We start from the raw sequence: 18,277 nt of genomic DNA, 5'->3' as shown, positions 1-18,277 counted from the left end.
TCCACCCAATTCAAGCAATCTGCATGCTTTATCTACCAAACGAAAGGGGAAGTCTTAAATCGCAATTAGACTACCTCACAAAGTTGATAAAACTTTGTTAAAGTATTCAAAAGTTAAGATGAAAATAAAAAATGAATGCAGGAAAAATCCCGGCTGCTGATTGGCTGAGAGCACTTTACAAATTTTGCCTTGCCTTCTGCTTTCGTAGAACTGTCACGCGAGAATGTTGCACCACTGCCACATTTCATGCGTACTATTTAAGCTAACAGATAGCCTCAGAAAATTTCAGTACCTTACGAGGTTTCGTCAAAGACGGATCCACGGTGGTAATTTTATTACTCAGACACACACATCCACACATTTATAGACACATGTTGTGAACCAACTTGGAAGGAATTCTGTTCTTATAAAGATTGTTGGAAGGTCACCCGAAAACCAGAATGATTTAGGGCAATGGGGTTGGGACCATTCTGGTAAGATAATGGCCACACCCGGAGTGGCCAGTGCTCTGGGGAAGGTTCTACCGGGGACTTTTATCGAACCATGCGACTTGGGGCAATATAGGTATCAAAATTCATGGTTTTTGATACTGGTAATGAAAATGGCCATTTTGACAGGATTGGCCACACCTGGAATGGCCATTGCCCAAAGGGAATGTTTTACCGGGGGGGGGGGGGGGGGGGACATTAATCGAACCATATGACTTGGGGCAATATGGGTATCAAAATTCATGGTTTTTGAAACCGGTAATGAAAATGGCAATTTAGACCGGATTTTTTACACTCGGAGTTGCCAGTGCCCTCGGGAAGGTTCTACCGGGGGGGCATTAATCGAACCATACGACTTGGGTTAATATGGGTATCCAAATTCAAGGTTTTTGAAACTGGTAATGAACATGGCCAGTTTGACTGGATTGGCCACACCCGTAGTGGCCAGTGCCCTGGGAAAGGTTCTACCGGAGAGGCATTATTCGAACCATACGACTTGATGCAATATGGGTATCAATAAGTGGTAATTTTATTACTCAGGCACACACATCCACACATTGATAGACACAGGTTGTAAACCAACTTGGGAGGAATTCTGTTCTTATAAAGATTGTTGGAAGGTCACACGAAAACCAGAATGATTTAGGGCAATGGGGTTGGGACCATTCTGGTAGGATAATGGCCACACCCGGAGTGGCCATTGCCCTGAGGGAAGGTTCTACCGGGGACTTTTATCGAACCATGCGACTTGGGGCAATATGGGTATCAAAATTCATGGTTTTTGATACTGGTAATGAAAATGGCCATTTTGACAGGATTGGCCACACCCGGAGTGGCCAGTGCTCTGGGGAAGGTTCTACCGGGGGGACATTTATCGAACCATGCGACTTGGGGCAATGTCGTTTTTGAGACTGGACATGAAATTTGCCATTTCGATAGTGGTTGGTTGGTAGGTCCATGATTTCTGGATGCCGTTTTCTCTGGGGGGGGGGCGGGGGGGGAGATAGACATTTTCCGAACCATACTTGTTTTGGTTACGTTTTCTGGCAATTTATTTTCTCAATGATTGGCAAAGAATTAAAAAACATAAATTAATGATTTTTTAGAGTTTTGTACAAAGTTCTTTGTCTTATTGGTCATTTAGAACATAACCACCTGCACTTTTTTTTATTGAAATTGTTAATTATTAATCAGAAATAAAATTTTGATTAAACTAAAAAGTCGTAATGATGTCACTCCCAAAACACACAATGAAACATAATTTGTTGACGTACCTTATCGCGCATTCTTCGATACATTGACCAAAACATTCATTTTGACGTTCTCTTCGTTGCACTGATTCGTAACATTGACCGGTACACCATACCAGTATCACACTAATGGCCTATCTACAATCACTTAGCTTAGAAAATTTCACTTAGCTTAGGAATTTGAATCAATGGAAATGAATCTGAGTTTCTACAATTACTTTAATCAAATTAGAAACTGACGTTTGGTTTGGAAAATTTCAAAATCTACGGTAAGTTGACGTTTCCATATCAAAGGTAAACAAACAACTGCATAGCAACGTATATCAGCCCAGCAAGTTTTCTAAGTTGATTGTGGATGACGAACGTAAGTTGCAGACTTTTCTAAGTAACTACTTTACTTAGATGTTCTAAGCTAAGTGATTGTAGATAGGCCATAAGTCTTGAAAGCATTATCTAAGTCCGAAATAATGCTGAAATACTCGAAGCTGCTAGCTTCTAGGCGTGTTTTAGTCCTAAATCAGCTTCATAGCATTCGGTAAGCATTACAAGTCAAGCGTCAAACCATTGCATAACACGTGTCCTCGCTTACAGCCACCTAACTCAAGGAGATTCCACGTCTTACGATGTTGTGGTGGTCGGCGGTGGCCACGCCGGGACAGAGGCGTGCGCGGCTGCGGCCCGGATGGGCGCCCGGACGCTGCTGGTGACGCAAAAGCGGGTCACAATCGGTGAAATGTCCTGCAATCCGTCGTTCGGGGGGATTGGGAAGGGTCATCTGATTCGCGAGATTGACGCGCTGGATGGGGTTTGTGGGAGGGCTTGTGATCGCAGTGGCGTTCAGTACAAGGTTTTGAATAAAAGGAGGGGGCCGGCCGTTTGGGGTCCGAGGGCGCAGATCGATCGTGGGTTGTATAGGGCGGAGATTCAGAGGGAACTTGGTGGGACGGAGGGATTGGATATTGTGGAGGCTTCCGTTGAGGATATTGTGTTGGAAGGTGGGAGAATTGAGGGGATCAGCTTGAAGAACGGTGATGTGATCCGTACAAAGTCGTTGGTCATCACTACAGGGACATTTCTGAGGGGTCAGATCAACATAGGGTTGGAAACGCGTCCGGCTGGTCGGATCGGTGATGAACCAGCGATCGGACTAGCCGCCAGCTTAGAACAGCTCGGGTTCAAGCTAGCCCGGCTTAAGACGGGAACTCCTCCGCGAATAAAAACTTCCAGCATCGATTTCAGCGCGTTGGAACGACACCCGGGGGACAACCCACCGGTGCCGTTCTCGTTCATGAACGATCGCGTATGGCTGCGTGCCGAGGATCAGCTGGACTGCTTCCTGACGCATACCAGCCCCGAGGTGAACGAGATCGTCAAGCGGAATCTGCACTGCAATCGGCACGTGACCGAGGAGTTGACCGGTCCACGGTATTGTCCCTCGATCGAGTCCAAGGTGCTTCGATTCGGTGGGAAAACGCATCAGATCTGGTTGGAGCCGGAGGGATTCGACAGTGAGCTGATCTACCCGAATGGATTGTCCTGCACCTTGCCGGAGGAGGAACAGGTCAAACTGGTTCGATGCCTGCGCGGTTTGGAGAAGGCCGAAGTGGCTCGACCTGGTTACGGCGTTGAGTACGACTTTGTTGATCCGAGGGAACTCTTCCCGACGCTGGAGACAAAGCGCGTTGGCAGGTTGTTCTTCGCTGGTCAGATCAACGGAACTACCGGGTATGAGGAGGCGGCAGCGCAGGGTGTTCTGGCTGGAGCTAACGCCGCTGCAAAGGTTCTCGAACGAGATCAACTTTTAATCAGTCGAACCGAGGGATACCTGGGAGTTCTAGTAGATGATCTAACCACACTCGGCACGAACGAACCCTACCGAATGTTCACGAGTCGGGCGGAGTTTCGACTCAGTCTGCGACCGGACAACGCTGACTTGCGGCTGACGGAGAAGGGTTATCAACTTGGACTCGTTTCGGAGGAACGCTACCAGCAGATGGTCACAATCCGGAGCAAAATCCGGCGGGCGGTTGAACTTCTCAGTGATATCAAGAGGGGGAGCAACACGTGGAAGGAGCAGCTGCGGTTGCCACAGGGCAAGTCCAGCATCTACAAGAGTGCGTTCGAGATGTTGGCGGTTTCGGTGGATGATGTGAGGACGGAACAGCTGTGCGAGCTGGAACCGACGGTGCTGGGGTGGATCGCGGAGGATCGGGTGTTGTGCGAGCGGTTGAAGGTGGGTTTGAAGGAAGTTTAGAGTTGTTGGAATCTTAGAATTACTAATTTCAGATTGAGGCCCTATACAGTTTGTCCATTCAAGACCAGATTAAGGAGGTCGAGGAAGTGCAAAAACACGAGCAACTCCATATTCCAAAGTCTATTGACTATCTTTCGTAAGTTGAGCAAATTATTGTTATAAATTCACAACTTGAAATCTTTGTTTATTGTTTTAGCAAATCTCTAAATTTGTCTTTCGAAGAACAGGAGAAACTGGTTCACATACAACCTCAGACGGTGAGTTGTAAGTTGTAAAATCTTAAGTCAAATAATAACAAAAAAAATCTTGACACTTCCAGATCGCCGCAGCCAGCCGGATCCAAGGCATCACTCCGTCAACCATTGTCCGATTGGTGAGATTCGTGAAACAGTACGAGATGGCTTCCCAAACCCTTCACTAAAAGGAAAACTCCAAAAATCACTACAAGTCAAACTTTACTCGAAAAAAAAACAATAAAATTAAATAGGACAATATTTAATATAAATAAATACTTGTATATATTCTGTACACACTACTAAAAACGTACAAAAAAAACTTGAATCTTCGGTCAACAAAAGCAAACAAAAATCTTATCTGTATTAAAGAATAACAATCGCATTATCTTCTAAGTGTGCGTGAGTGAATCCCATCGAAGAGGTATCTTTGTGTTGGTGTTTTGGGGCATCGCGTCCGCACCCCTCTCCTACTGCCCCATATCGGTTCCCCGTGTCTCGTACGGCAGCAGCATGCAGGCCACACTGGCGCAAACCGCAAAAAATCCGTACACCGACACCGCACTCCAGATCGACGTCTGAAAGAGAACCTGCGCGATGTAGGGCGTCGCCATGGCGCCCAACCGTGCCAGCGCCGAACATCCTCCCACTCCAACGGAACGCAGTGCCGTTGGGTACACTTCCGGCGTGTAAACGTAGGCGGCCTGGAAGAGGCCGGCGATGACGCCACGTGCCATGAACAGGATGATCGTCAGGAAGACGCGTCTGAAATAACGTTAGAATCGTGAGAAACGTCAAAACAGCAAAGACACCAACCAACTTACACTTCGGTAACGGTGATCAGCAGGACGCAGCCAGCGTAGAACAAAAACTGCAACGCCATCGTCTTTTTCCGCCCGAACTTTTCAATCACGTAGATCGTCGCGAAAATGCCCGGAAATTCCGCCAGCGTCGTCCACAGCAGGTCCATGTAGTCGGTGGTGGCCAACGGGTGGCAGTCGTTCTCCGTTTCCGGCGTTATGGTTTTGTTCTTGCCTCCAAACAGCTCCGTCGACATCAGGACCAACCCGTAGTAGCAGAAGGCGCACGACATCCATATGAACCATAAAAGCAGGGTGGTCCTGCGTAGCGAACTTCCCAGCAGTGCTTTGAAACTGCCGCGAGATCCGCTGGGACCTTCCACCACCAGGCGACCGAGAAGCATCGGTCGCTTGTTATCTTTAGCGATCTAAAAATGACTCATTTTTTACCATTTCTACAACATCATCAAAGGAGCCACAAACCTGCTCAAGGGTGGTCAACGCCTTGTCACTTTGACCGCTGGTCACGTGGTAGCGTGCAGATTCTGGTAACCACTGCAAAAAGCAGAAATATTTGAAAAACCTCTGAAAAACATGCCAATCAATTCAATCTAGTTACCGGAGTAATGACGGCAAAGGCGAACAGCGGTGCCGCTGAGAGGCCCAGAAGCCAACGCCACCCTAGATTGGGACCGACGGCTAGGGCTAGGGCAACCTCGAAGCAGGCACCGAGCGCCCAGAAACAGTCCAGCAGGACAACGCATTTGGCGCGCTGCTTGGTTGGGAGGAATTCGGCGTACAGTGTTACGCTGGAAGGAGAAAAAACAAAAAAAAATGATAATCACCGTAAACCGGGGTGACATTGCTAGGAGTTCAATTACTTTTTCAGATATTATTCAGCCGGTAAGGCTTGTTTCAAAATTTACAGTTTTAAAACAAAACACAAAATATCCATGCGCGTTTTCAAAGTTTTTTTTTTTAATAGTGAACAATAGTTGGGTTGAACATTTTATTCATTCACATTTACTTTCGTACAAATTTCAGCTTAAAAGTGTGTAAACATATTTTTTGTGTCAAATGGACCATTAGTAAGGTTACTTCAATTGTATCAATTGATAAGCTCAATCAAAATTTAGTAGGAATAACTTTTATCATAAAAAAATCAATTATTATTGCCACTTTGACAATTTCGTAACATGAGTCACATTTTTTTAAATTTGCCAAGAAACGTGTTCTACTGAAAATGTCTGCAAAGTTAAACATATTTTTCAAATCTAACTTGAAAACTATCAACGTTATAAGTGTAAATTGATATTCATAATTTTTTCGTAAAATTTTGTCATGCTCATGCTAATAAATTTTATCGTAAAGTTTTATTAAAACTTATTTGAAAACTGATTCTTGAGGAATTTTAAACGCTTTCTTGCCAAGCACAGTATGATTCAATACCTGTTCATTCGAATATTTTATTATAATTGTCAAAAAAAAAACTTCCGCCTGACAATGTCACCCCTGCTATCAATGATACCCCGGTTTACGGTATGTCCATAAAAGGTCGAACCTTCTAAAATAATAAAATTATGAAATATCAAAATGATGTATTGAATAGATCTACATATTTAGTATTTCTTTTGAATCTTATTTAATGAATTATTACATACATTATTTTCCACAACTATTTTTTTTGCAAATTTCTTTATAATCAAGGCTTATCATTAGATGAGTCTATTTGGAACCCTTTCATGGTATAAAGTAATTTCTACTTATGCCATCTTTATTTCAGATTTAAGGATCTAATTTTATTCACCGAATTAATTTCAAGTTGCATGATTGTGTCAATGTTTCTTACATTGATTTCTGTAATTCAGTTTAATTTTTTTTGCAGATTATTTGACACATTTTTTGAAATATAATCTTCTTCAAACATTACATTACGTTATGAATTGCGGCAACATTTTGTTCATATTTTCGTTAAAGTGATTCATATTTTGTACTCAACTTATTTAAATTCAAGGTAATATAACTTCTGTTGATCTATTGATTAGGAAAACCGCGTAATATTGATGATGATTATAAAATTTATATGAATGATGGCGATAAAAATTTCGGAGTTCACTACACGGTACCAAAAGTGAACACATGGCATTTTGCTAGATGGTTTCTGCTCATTTTTGCAATATTATTTTCAGAAATAGCCAACTTTTTTGCTAGTATAAATTTAATTAAGCTGCTTTAAGTGATAATTTCCTGTAGAATCAGAAAATATACGATTTTTCGGTAAGTTTCTGTAAGATTGGTAAAGATTTAATTTAACTCTTTTTGTGTTATTTCATGTAAAATTTCTTTTCTAAATTTTACTAAGCATATATAATGAGGAAAATTTACACAATTAATTTTGTGACACTAAGTAATAATCGAAGAATGCAAAAAACATATTTTTTTAAGCACAACAATATTTTCCTTAAAAAAAACCTTTCCTTAATGCTATGTTTTTCTCTTTCACTTTTTAGAATTGGCTTTTTCTATGAAAAAAAAAAGAAATCAACAAGTTTTAATTCCATTTTATTTTTTTAAGCTGTCAAGTAACCAAAATAATGATTATTAATTGACTAATTTTGTGAAAAACACGTGCAATTGATTGTAAAAAAATAAATTCCTGTTTATATATTTTATCCTTCATTTGGTCAAGTATTGATACATTGACATTTTTTTATCAATTTTAGCTTGAAATGTTAAAAATATTGTTTTATTATTTTAAATTTATGTTTATTTTCATCTTCTTAGCAAAGAATTAAATGACTTACACCTTTAATTTATTTAAAAAAAACTAAAATAAATCAAAATTTTAATTCCCATAAAATTTAAAGTGATGAATTTAATGCAAATTATACAACATATAAATCTTTTCTATTATTTTTGCTTCCTATTTGTTGAATCATTGGACACAATATTAAAACAATTAAATAGTGGAACTTAGTCTAACTTTGATGTGAATCCTATTTTAAAAAATGCTTCAGGAGTAATTAAAAAATTGTTACATAAATGTCCATACTTTATGAGAAACTACAATATTCCATGTCTGGTTAATCAGCACCGTTAAGAATAGACCTAAGAATTTTTGTTAAAAACTGTTTACTTCTGATATAGATTTATGATTAGGTAATCAAGTTCTGACAATTATGTTTTCGCCCCTTGATTTGATTTCTGTCTTTGATTTTTTTTTAAACTGTAATTAGGCCGATGCAAATATTTTTAAAAGTTTTTGTCCCTCGGCTCTGGGCGGAGTCGAGGGGGGCGGGGGGCAAAAAAATAAAAAAAAATTTTTTTTAAATAACATGCCATAGTTTCAACATTTGCATGGAAAAGTGTTTTAAAATGTATTTTACACTAGTTCAGTTGTTTTGCAATAGAAGTTTTCAAAAAATGAAAAATTTGACGAAAACAAAAATTTTAGCGAAAAAAAAATTTAGCGATAGTAGACATCGAAAATTTTCAAAAATTCAATTTTTTTTTAAATCAACCCAAACATGCTAAAAATGATTCTAAACGCAGGGGAATTCATTTTAAATTGATTTTAACTAATTGCATTTAAATTTTGATAAAAATATTGAAGTTTTTTGAAAAAATATTTATTTGCCCCCTGATTTTTCAGGCCTTCTTTGAAGGGGAGGGGGGCCAAAAACTTTAAATAAAATTTGTACCAGCCTTAGTAAATTTCAATATTTTTGTTAATGTTTATGGTTGAAATATGTTTCGAAAATCTAATCTAACTTAATCCAACACAAACGCAGCCAGTCCAGTGCCAGTGCTGGAAAGTCGTGTGATTAGATTACGTCCCAATTCTTGTCATTATTATTGATTGCAGTACATCCGAGAACACCCGAAAAAGTATTGCACAAATGGCCAGCCCTACTGCGTTGGGATCACATTTCAAGCTGGCATTTATTTTCTATCAGTTTTCATTTATCTTCAAATGATTTTTAGAGATATTTTATGTTTTACTTAATAATATGTTTTAAGGTAAAAGATCTTAAAAATTTATAAATAAAATAAATATTTTACTATTAGTGCCTTTGAAATTATGATTTTTTGTGTGCAGAAAAAAATGTTTTTGGATTACCAAAAACATCAATAAAGAAATACACAAATAGTATTAACTTCAAGATACTCACGATTGTGGTACACAGCCGATTGCAAATCCAACCAATCCTCTCAGCAGCAGCAGCCATCCAAAACTGGGTGCGACCGAACTCAACAGTCCGTACAAAAACAGCAAAACTCCACATAACGTCAATGCCTACAACAAGACTCTCATAATAAAAGCCCAAAAACTCAACAAATCATCACCAAACTAACCGGCTTCCTCCCGTACCGATCGCTCAAATGCCCCCAAAACGTCGAACTCAGCATCATCCCGAGGAACACCACCGTCGTGACGAGCGCCTGTTGATACCTCGTAATGCCCCAATCACAGTGCAACGCCGGCCCAAGCACACTCAGGATGGTCATCTCCATCGAATCGGCCATCCAGCAGAGCCCAACGCACAGCGACAGCTTCACCTGGAACCACCCGAAGCCGAGGGCATTGACGGCCTGCGTTACGGTGAAGGTATCGTCCGGAACCACCGACACCGAGGCCAGTTCAAACTCCGGCGGAACTCCGCCACCAACGACGCTGTTGTTGTTGTTGTTTATCGGGCTGGATGGATCGTTGCTGGGTGGTCCGCCGGAACTGGTTCCGTTTCGGGTTCCCCCATACGTCGGAACATTGGCACCGTCCATCTCCTCGTAGCCCCGGGAGGCTCCCCCGCGACGTGGCTTCATTATTGCCCGCCTAGCTAGTCCAACTTTTCCCCCGTAATTAGCCCCCGGTTGATTTAGACGGTCAAGTTGTGTTCAAGTCGCTCTATGGTAACATCTAATACTGCGCGGACCATTTCACGAAGAAAGATGCACACAATGAGGAAAGAAGAAAAGAAAATCGAGGTTACTGTCTTGTGCCACCGTTGAGCTCTCCACTCTCTGGAGCAATCGTCGTTTGACGGGGTCACGAAAAGTGGTTTGTGTTTTTCATTTCTGTTGTGTGCTTGCCAAGTTTCTCAACCCACACACCCACACTTTTTACACACGCGACACTTGGGGACTAATTAGTTAAGGATGGTAAGGCGAGTTGAGACGCACGCGAACTTATTTTTTCGCTGTTAACGAAAGGGAACGTGCGAGCGGAACAATCGATGCAATAATGTTTGAAGAAGTACCGTAAATTGGTGTAATCGTGCATCTTTGGAGAAATGTAGAATTTCGTTTGTGACATTTCTAAGCACGAATTGGAAAATTTGTACATCGAATGAATTGGAATTTGCAAAATAAAACCCACTTAAATCACTATTTTGAAAATACTTGATCAATTTTACCAAGAAGGATATTTTGTGGCGTTTCCATTACAATACAAAGATTTTTGTTTGTTTTTGAATGGAATTAAGCCCAATATTGTTCAATGAAAAACATTAATATTCTACAAATCTATTTGCAAATATGCTCCACGTAATAACACAAATATTACAGTAAATAAAATGGTCAAAACCTGTTTTAACATTTTATTAACTTTAAATCATTCAGCAATTCTGTTTGCAATGAGCATGCATAAACCGAAAAAATGTTCTCCAATCATGCTCAAAATATTTCTGGGAGTTCCTTGGCCAAATTGATTAGTTCCAAATTTTGTTTTTGTTTAGCCATTAGAGTAACCTATGCCGTGCTAACGTGGTCTCAGAAATTGTAATTTTCGTCAATTTTCGAAACAAAAAAAAAACACTTTTTTCAAAAAAAATCATGGCTCTGTGCCATTTTGACCGATTTACATGTCATACCAATTATAATAAATTCATCAAAAAATCGTACGGTCGACACTCCTATTTTTAGTTTTGTTATGTAAAATTTCACACGAGGAATCCGATAAAAACATTTTCAGACACAAGCTTTTCAGTCAAGAAACGGTCAAAACGCCATTTCATGTTTTCATTCGTCTTTTTCAAATGTTAGGCTTGGTTTTTGAGACTCGAAACTATTTTTAAAAGGCCAACAATAACCTTTTATTTGCGTCCAAAAATTGGTCAAAACGACGTGGAGTTATGATTTTTTGAAAAAAGGGATTTTGCAAAAATTGACGAAAATGACAATTTTTGGGATCACCCAAGCACGGTATAGGTGACCCTAGTGGCTAAGCAAAAAATTCAGGTCTAATAATTTTGGGCAATGATCCTCCAGAAATATATTGAAACCGATCGAAGATCTTTTTTTCGGTTTATGCTCTTTTCAAATGCAATTGCTGCTTTTATGATCAATACCTTTAATTTTCTAGTAAATACGTAAAAATGTGAAACATTTTTAAAAAGATTTAGAAATTGATTTTATTCTGTAAATAATGAAACGAGGTGTTCTTGCATACACAGTAAAAAAAATCATGGTAATATTATATCTGGGAACCACTTTTCTGTTGAAATGTCATTTTTTCAGTATAAATTGAAGTAAAATTATATCATAAAAGAGGTAATATTCAACCTTCCAAATTTACACCATTTTTTACTGTGTACTTTATCAGTGTTTTGTCGACTTAAAAAAACACTTCATATTGTATCAAGACTTTATCATGAATAAAAAGTCACAACACTTTGAAAATGATTAAAAAGACATGATTTCTGTTTTGGAACCGTGGTGTAGGGGTAAGCGTGGTTGCCTATCACCCAGTCGGCTTGGATTCGATCCCAGACGGTCCCGGTGGCATTTTTCGAGACGAGATTTGTCTGACCACGCCTTCCGTCGGATGGGGAAGTAAATGTTGGCCCCGGTCTAACCTAGAAGGTTAGGTCGTTAGCTCAATCCAGGTGTAGGTGTCGTCTTCCTGGGTCCTGCCTCGGTGGAGTCGCTGATTGGCAGTTGGACTAACAATCCAAAGGTCGTCAGTTCGAATCCCGGGGTGGATGGAAGCTAAGGTGTGAAAAGAGGTTTGCAATTGCCTAAACAATCAAGCCTTCGGACACCTAGTTTCGAGTAGGAATCTCGCAATCGAGAACGTCAAGGCAATGCTGTAGATCGAATAATTTGATTTTTTTCTGTTTTAGTTTGGTCACAGAAATTTTGTTTTTGTCTCACCCTCCTCAAAAAAATCCGCTAGGCACTTTTTGAAATTGAGCAAACTTGAAAAATTGATTGATAACAGTTAGGGGAAAAAATCCGTAACGTTTATTTATGTGGTTTTAACATTTTTACAAATTTTAAATTTAGAGATCAAAAATTGAAAAAGACGTAATATTTAGAAAGAAATTAAAGCTTACTAATAAATTCAATAATTTGTGACAGCTTATTTAACAGTTATTTGAACTATCCCCCTTCCCATCGACCTTTTCTGGAATTGAGGTACAAAAACTTTAAATACAATTTAAAGTAGCCCTTTAAGTAGCATTTAAGTTAGTTTACTTTTGGTCTACAAATAATTGTAATATAACATATAGGCTTCATTTTTTATTTAGTTATTTAGTTAATTTAGTATTTAATTTAGTTCTCTTTTCTTTCTGTAAATACACAGAAAAAAATGGTAATATTCATCAGGAAATGGTGACAGATTTTGTGTCAAAAAAAATATTAAATTTACCCCAGAAAATGATGAATATTCATCAGGTTCACATTTTTACACATTTTTTATGTAATATTACTCAAAAAAGAGGTAATATTCAACCTTTTTTTTCTCTGTGTTTCAGCTATTCAGAAAATATTCTCGAATTTGTTTCTTTTCTTGATCTGGATTGGATAACCGCAAACCGGGGTGACATTTACGGGATTTCAAATAATCTCTCAAGTATTTTTTTATTTTTATAAAATGTACTGATATAGGCCACACAAAGTCAAAGAACACTTTTTCAAACAAAAACTACACAGAAAAAAAAAGTTGAATTTTGGAATGTTGAAAATTTGGTAGGTTGAATATTACCTCTTTATTTGTGTAATATTACATAAAAAATGTGTAAAAATGTGAACCTGATGAATATTCATCAAAAACTGATGAAAATTCATCTTTTTCTGGGGTAAAATTTATCATTTATTTTGCCACAAAATCTGTCACCATTTCCTGATGAATATTACCATCATTTTTTTTTCTGTGTACAAAAACTTTAAATACAATTTAAAGTAGCCCGTTAAGTAGCCTTTAAGTTAGTTTACTTTTGGTCTACAAATAATTGCAATATAAATTACAGGCTTTTTTTTTATTTAGTTATTTAGTTAAGTTAGTATTTAATTTACTTCTCTTTTCTTTCTGTAAATATTTCAGCTATTCAGAAAATATCCTCGAATTTGTTTCTTTTATGGCTGATCTGGATTGGATAACCGCAAACCGGGGTGACATTTACGGATTTTTAAATAATCTCTCAAGTAATTTTTATTTTATTTTTATAAAATGTACTGATATAGGCCACACAAAGTCAAAGAACACTTTTTCAAAGGGGTAATTCTCCGCCAACTCACACAGCAGTTGCCCCGACCCCTCTTCGATTTGCGTGAAACTTTGTCCTAAGGGGTAACTTTTGTCCCTGATCACGAATCCGAGGTCCGTTTTTTGATATCTCGTGACGGAGGGGCGGTACGACCCCTTCCATTTTTGCACATGCGAAAAAAGAGGTGTTTTTCAATAATTTGCAGCCTGAAACGGTGATGAGATAGAAATTTGGTGTCAAAGGGACTTTTATGTAAAATTAGACGCCCGATTTGATGGCGTAATCAGAATTCCGAAAAAACGTATTTTTCATCGAAAAAAACACTAAAAAAGTTTTAAAAATTCTCCCATTTTCCGTTACTCGACTGTAAAAAATTTTGGAACATGTCATTTTATGGGAAATTTAATGTACTTTTCGAATCTACATTGTCCCAGAAGGGTCATTTTTTCATTTAGAACAAAATTTTTCATTTTAAAATTTCGTGTTTTTTCTAACTATGCAGGGTTATTTTTTAGAGTGTAACAATGTTCTACAAAGTTGTAGAGCAGACAATTACAAAAATTTTGATATATATACATAAGGGGTTTGCTTATAAACATCACAAGTTATCACGATTTTACGAAAAAAAGTTTTAAAAAAGTTGGTCGTCATCGATCATGGCCGTTCATGGTCACCCGCGACAGACACGGACGACGAAACAAAGAGAAACGCAAAAAGTAACTTTTTCAAAACTTTTTTTCGTAAAATCACGATAACTCGTGATGTTTATAAGCAAACCCCTTATATAAATATATCAACATTTTTGTAATTGTCTGCTCAACTTTGTACAACTTTGTAGAACATTGTTACACTCTTAAAAAATGACCGTGCAAAGTTAGAAAAAACACGAAATTTTAAAATGAAAAATTTTGTTCTAAATGAAAAAATGACCCTTCTGGGTCAATGTAGATTCGAAAAGTACATTAAATTTCCCATAAAATGACATGTTCCAAAATTTTGTACAGTCGAGTAACGGAAAATGGGAGAATTTTTAAAACTTTTTTATTGTTTTTTTCGATGAAAAATACGTTTTTTCGGAATTCTGAGTACGCCATCAAATCGGGCGTCTAATTTTACATAAAAGTCCCTTTGATGCCAAATTTCTATCTCATCACCGTTTCAGGCTGCAAATTATTGAAAAACACCTCTTTTTTCGCATGTTCAAAAATGGAAGGGGTCGTACCGCCCCTCCGTCACGAGATATCAAAAAACGGACCTCGGATTCGTGATCAGGGACAAAAGTTACCCCTTAGGACAAAGTTTCACGCAAATCGAAGAGGGGTCGGGGCAACTTTTCCCGATTTCGTGTGAGTTGGTAGAGAATTACCCAAAGAAGTTTTTTAAATGATGTTTTTTTAGTTTTGCCACTTTGATTAGTGCAAATTGAATTGATTACAGTAAATGAACCATTAGTATTTTAAAAAATAAATTGAAATGCTTGTTAGATTATTAATTTTATTTTGATAGTATAAATTAATTTGAAGTGAATAATAATATACAAGTTTGCTGGAAATTCGAAAGATTTTAAATAAAAATACTAGTTTTGATTACCATCATTACCAACATTGAAGCATGAATAACATTTTGCCCTCACTTATTTTAAATTTGTTCAACAAAAATTTCTGGACTTTTTTTATTTCGTGATTTCATCTATTTTTTTTCAGTTTTGAACTGAACATTTCTGCCTATAATTTAAACCTGGTTTACAGTATTTTACAAATGTTCCTTAAAAACAGTCATACAATTAGAAACAATTTTATTTTTCATAAATATAAGAATATTTTGATGTCTTTTCCGTATTCTTCGATTCAAAATAATGAACAATAAGCGCCCATTCACGGTGCCCTGCAATTTATGTCTTCACTGTGGCAAACCTCAGCCGTATTTCATTGTGTTTTTGTGTAAGGAAAATGAGACACCGCCAGCCGACACTGCGTCGTCGTCGTCTTCAAACTCTCTCAATTAGCCATTAAGACCAGTCAGTGCACTGCAATTTCGTTGTTGTCGTCCGTGTTTGAACCATTCGAGCGTGTCTGCATATTTGCAAGATATGAATGTGATATCGATTCGTGTTTTCGAATTGGAAATTCGATGAGCAATTTCGTACTCTGTCTGCTTCCGATATCCGATCCACCACCCCCTGTTTGCGAGGTGGCAAAACAGTGCACACCACAGTTTTCACCGCACTTTTTCTCACGAGAAAACGGTACTACTTTTTTTTCGGTGGTCGTTTCACCTCATGAGAGCGATCTTTCTTCTGATGATCGTGCTATTAATCTTGCTTGATCTGGATCTAAACATCGATTAACAAAAACATCTTCAAGCCTTCTTACAGAGTTCTTCAAACGAAACAAGCAAAAACCCCGCGATCACAGTACAGTTATAGAAAGTGCCCAAGATGTCTACCATTTCTAACGAACCGCTCGCAACAACCCGACGATCACTCGCGATCACTTGCCGATAATCTCTCACTCGTTAGCATTCCACTCGCTGCCAAAATTCTCACGACGACATCCTGTTCTGTTTACCAATTAGAACTTCGATCTCCAAAAAAAAGGTGATCGATCGAGATCAAGCACGCGCGAGGATCACCCCAACAATACCTTACGATCGGAGAAAACGACGATACTGTGAAGGTGCAAAAGAGAAAGCAAACATCCACATCTCGCTCCTTGTTCCCTCTCTCGCGTGATCTCTCCCTCTCTCTCAGGTGTGATAAATGCTCACTGGAATGTGCTGCGCCCGCTCGAAATGTTGAAACAAGACTGTTTGTGCCAAGACAGGCAAGGCCACAACCAGCATGACAGTCTTATTGAGAAACAGAGGGAGAGACAGAGAGGTAACTCTCGGGAATCGCGAATCACGGTGGAAGACGTCAATGGAAGGCGATGAATGTCTTGTGGAAGCGAGCTGGAATGGAAGACACGAAAACATCGCTTCGGCTCAGGTAAGTTGAAGGTAAGATCGCGATGTGATCGTCGTGGCACAGGGTGATTCGTTGGATGGGAGATGATGCTTTATGGTTTAATTTTTTTTTACAATAAGGAAAATGCAAATTTAATTGCACGTTCCGACACAAAATTTTCATTTGCGCCTCTAATAACACTGATCAATGAAGATTTCTGCGCAGACTCAACCATTCGGCCTTGCCTAAATATTTTTGAAAAATTCAAAGTCTTTTTTCTCATTTATTTTTGATCCAAAACCATTTTTTCCTCCAATTACTGGTCATAAAAAGCTTTTTGAACTAAAATCGAGTGATAATTAGCTCAATGGGAGGTTAGGAAGCCAGTTTCTATCAACAGTTTCACAAAAATAAGTTGTTTAAATAGTGAAAATCAGAAAATGGTATGGAATTAGGAGAGAGTGCCAAACATACGAGAATTTCCCCTAAATATTCAAAAATATTTATCTTCTGATGAAATTTTCTGATTGATATGGTTTTTTTCAGCAAAGAGAGGAATATTCGAAAATAAATAAATACATTGGAAATGTTAAAAAAAGCTATAAGATTTAAATTTATATTTTTATTTTATTAAAATTCTGTTAGGCCGTTGCAAATATTTTTCAAAGTTTATGTCGCCCCACCCCCCTTAAAAATTGGTCTGAAAAATCAGGGAGCAAAAAAAATATTTTTCCAAAAAACTTCAAAATTTCTAAAATGACTTTTTTGCAATTCCGTCGTGAAACTACTTACTTTTCCTGTCATTCTTGAACGACGAAATAGCCTACTTTTCTGTACCAAAAATAACAGAATCGAATAGCAACACTTTTTAAAATCAATGCTGAAAAGTTATACTTTTCAGCACTCAAATGGGTGCTGAAAAGTTGAACTTTTCAGCACTTGTTTCGAAAAGTAACACTTTTAAACATTTTTTTGATTTAAACGATTTATTGACAAAATACATGAAAATTTGACATAAAACTTCACTCAGTGTGTGTTTTTTGGAATTGCAAAAAAATGTTGTATGGAATTCGTTGCAATACTTGATTTTTTCAGCACTCTTCGTATTTATCGAACTCGGTGAACCTCGTTGGATAAATGTACGACTCGTGCTGAAAAAATCCTATTTTTGCAACTTGTTGCATGAACTACTATTTCTGCATTGGAAAATAATCTAAAATGCATTTATCTGCATTGAAAATCATATGTAGCATGTTTAGGATTGATTAAAAATGTTTTGAATTTTTATGAAATTCCAATGTAAAGCACCGCAAAAATTTTATTTTTCGCTAAAAATAAAATTTTCGGCAATACTCAGATATTTTGGAAACTAATGATGGCAAAACATAATAATATAATGTATTTTAAAACACAATAATAATATAATGCATTTTAAAACACTTTTTTCATTAAAATTTTCAAACCATGCACCCCCCCCCCTGACATTGCTCAGAGTGGAGGGAAATAAACTTCAAAAAACATTTGCCTTATCTGTTTTGAAAAACAAAAATACGCGACTTTAGGGCCATAGAAAAGAAGGCTACAAAGTTTTGATTTATTGACAACAATGTTTTATGGAATAATAGAAATCTTACCCAAACAAAAAGTTCTTTATAAAAATGTTTATTTTTTTGAATATGAATTTATCTTAAAAATTGCAGTTTCTTTTATTTGAGGGTCAAAAATTCAATAAAAAAAATGTTGATTTCAAATAAGAGTGTCCTGGGAATTGCCGAAATTCAAGGGGTATACATTTTCTTTACATTTTGGCACCAATGTT

At 37.8% G+C, this 18,277-nt stretch overlaps 2 protein-coding genes across 5 annotated transcripts; one reads left to right on the top strand and one right to left on the bottom strand.

The window, feature by feature from the left end:
• The first annotated feature begins 453 nt into the window (after positions 1–453).
• LOC120419741 (protein MTO1 homolog, mitochondrial) lies at positions 454–4,448 on the top strand. Its single transcript, XM_039582543.2, has 5 exons — positions 454–473; positions 2,330–3,971; positions 4,025–4,128; positions 4,189–4,249; positions 4,312–4,448. The coding sequence occupies exons 1-5, from the start codon at positions 454–456 to the stop codon at positions 4,411–4,413; spliced, it is 1,929 nt and encodes a 642-aa protein (XP_039438477.1). The 3' UTR covers positions 4,414–4,448.
• A 23-nt stretch (positions 4,449–4,471) lies between these two features.
• On the bottom strand, positions 4,472–16,315 carry LOC120419764 (synaptic vesicle 2-related protein). 4 transcript variants are annotated; one of them, XM_039582593.2, is made up of 7 exons: positions 16,157–16,315; positions 9,382–9,949; positions 9,198–9,322; positions 5,645–5,834; positions 5,509–5,580; positions 5,050–5,453; positions 4,472–4,990 (listed from the first exon to the last, which is right to left on the bottom strand). In XM_039582593.2, exons 2-7 carry the CDS (start codon positions 9,847–9,849, stop codon positions 4,696–4,698), a joined length of 1,554 nt encoding a protein of 517 aa, XP_039438527.1. In that variant the 5' UTR covers positions 9,850–9,949; positions 16,157–16,315; the 3' UTR covers positions 4,472–4,695. The 4 variants fall into 4 exon arrangements, with proteins under 4 accessions (XP_039438527.1, XP_052566408.1, XP_039438526.1 ...); XM_052710448.1 differs by having other exon boundaries at positions 16,026–16,161; XM_039582592.2 differs by lacking the exon at positions 16,157–16,315 and adding an exon at positions 15,960–16,148.
• Between the last annotated feature and the right edge of the window lie 1,962 nt (positions 16,316–18,277).

Source organism: Culex pipiens, chromosome 3 (genome assembly GCF_016801865.2).
Source record: "Culex pipiens pallens isolate TS chromosome 3, TS_CPP_V2, whole genome shotgun sequence".
Classification (NCBI taxonomy): Eukaryota; Metazoa; Arthropoda; class Insecta; order Diptera; family Culicidae; genus Culex; species Culex pipiens.
Note: the sequence above shows the minus strand (reverse complement) of the source record. Positions and strands in the feature narration are given on the sequence as shown.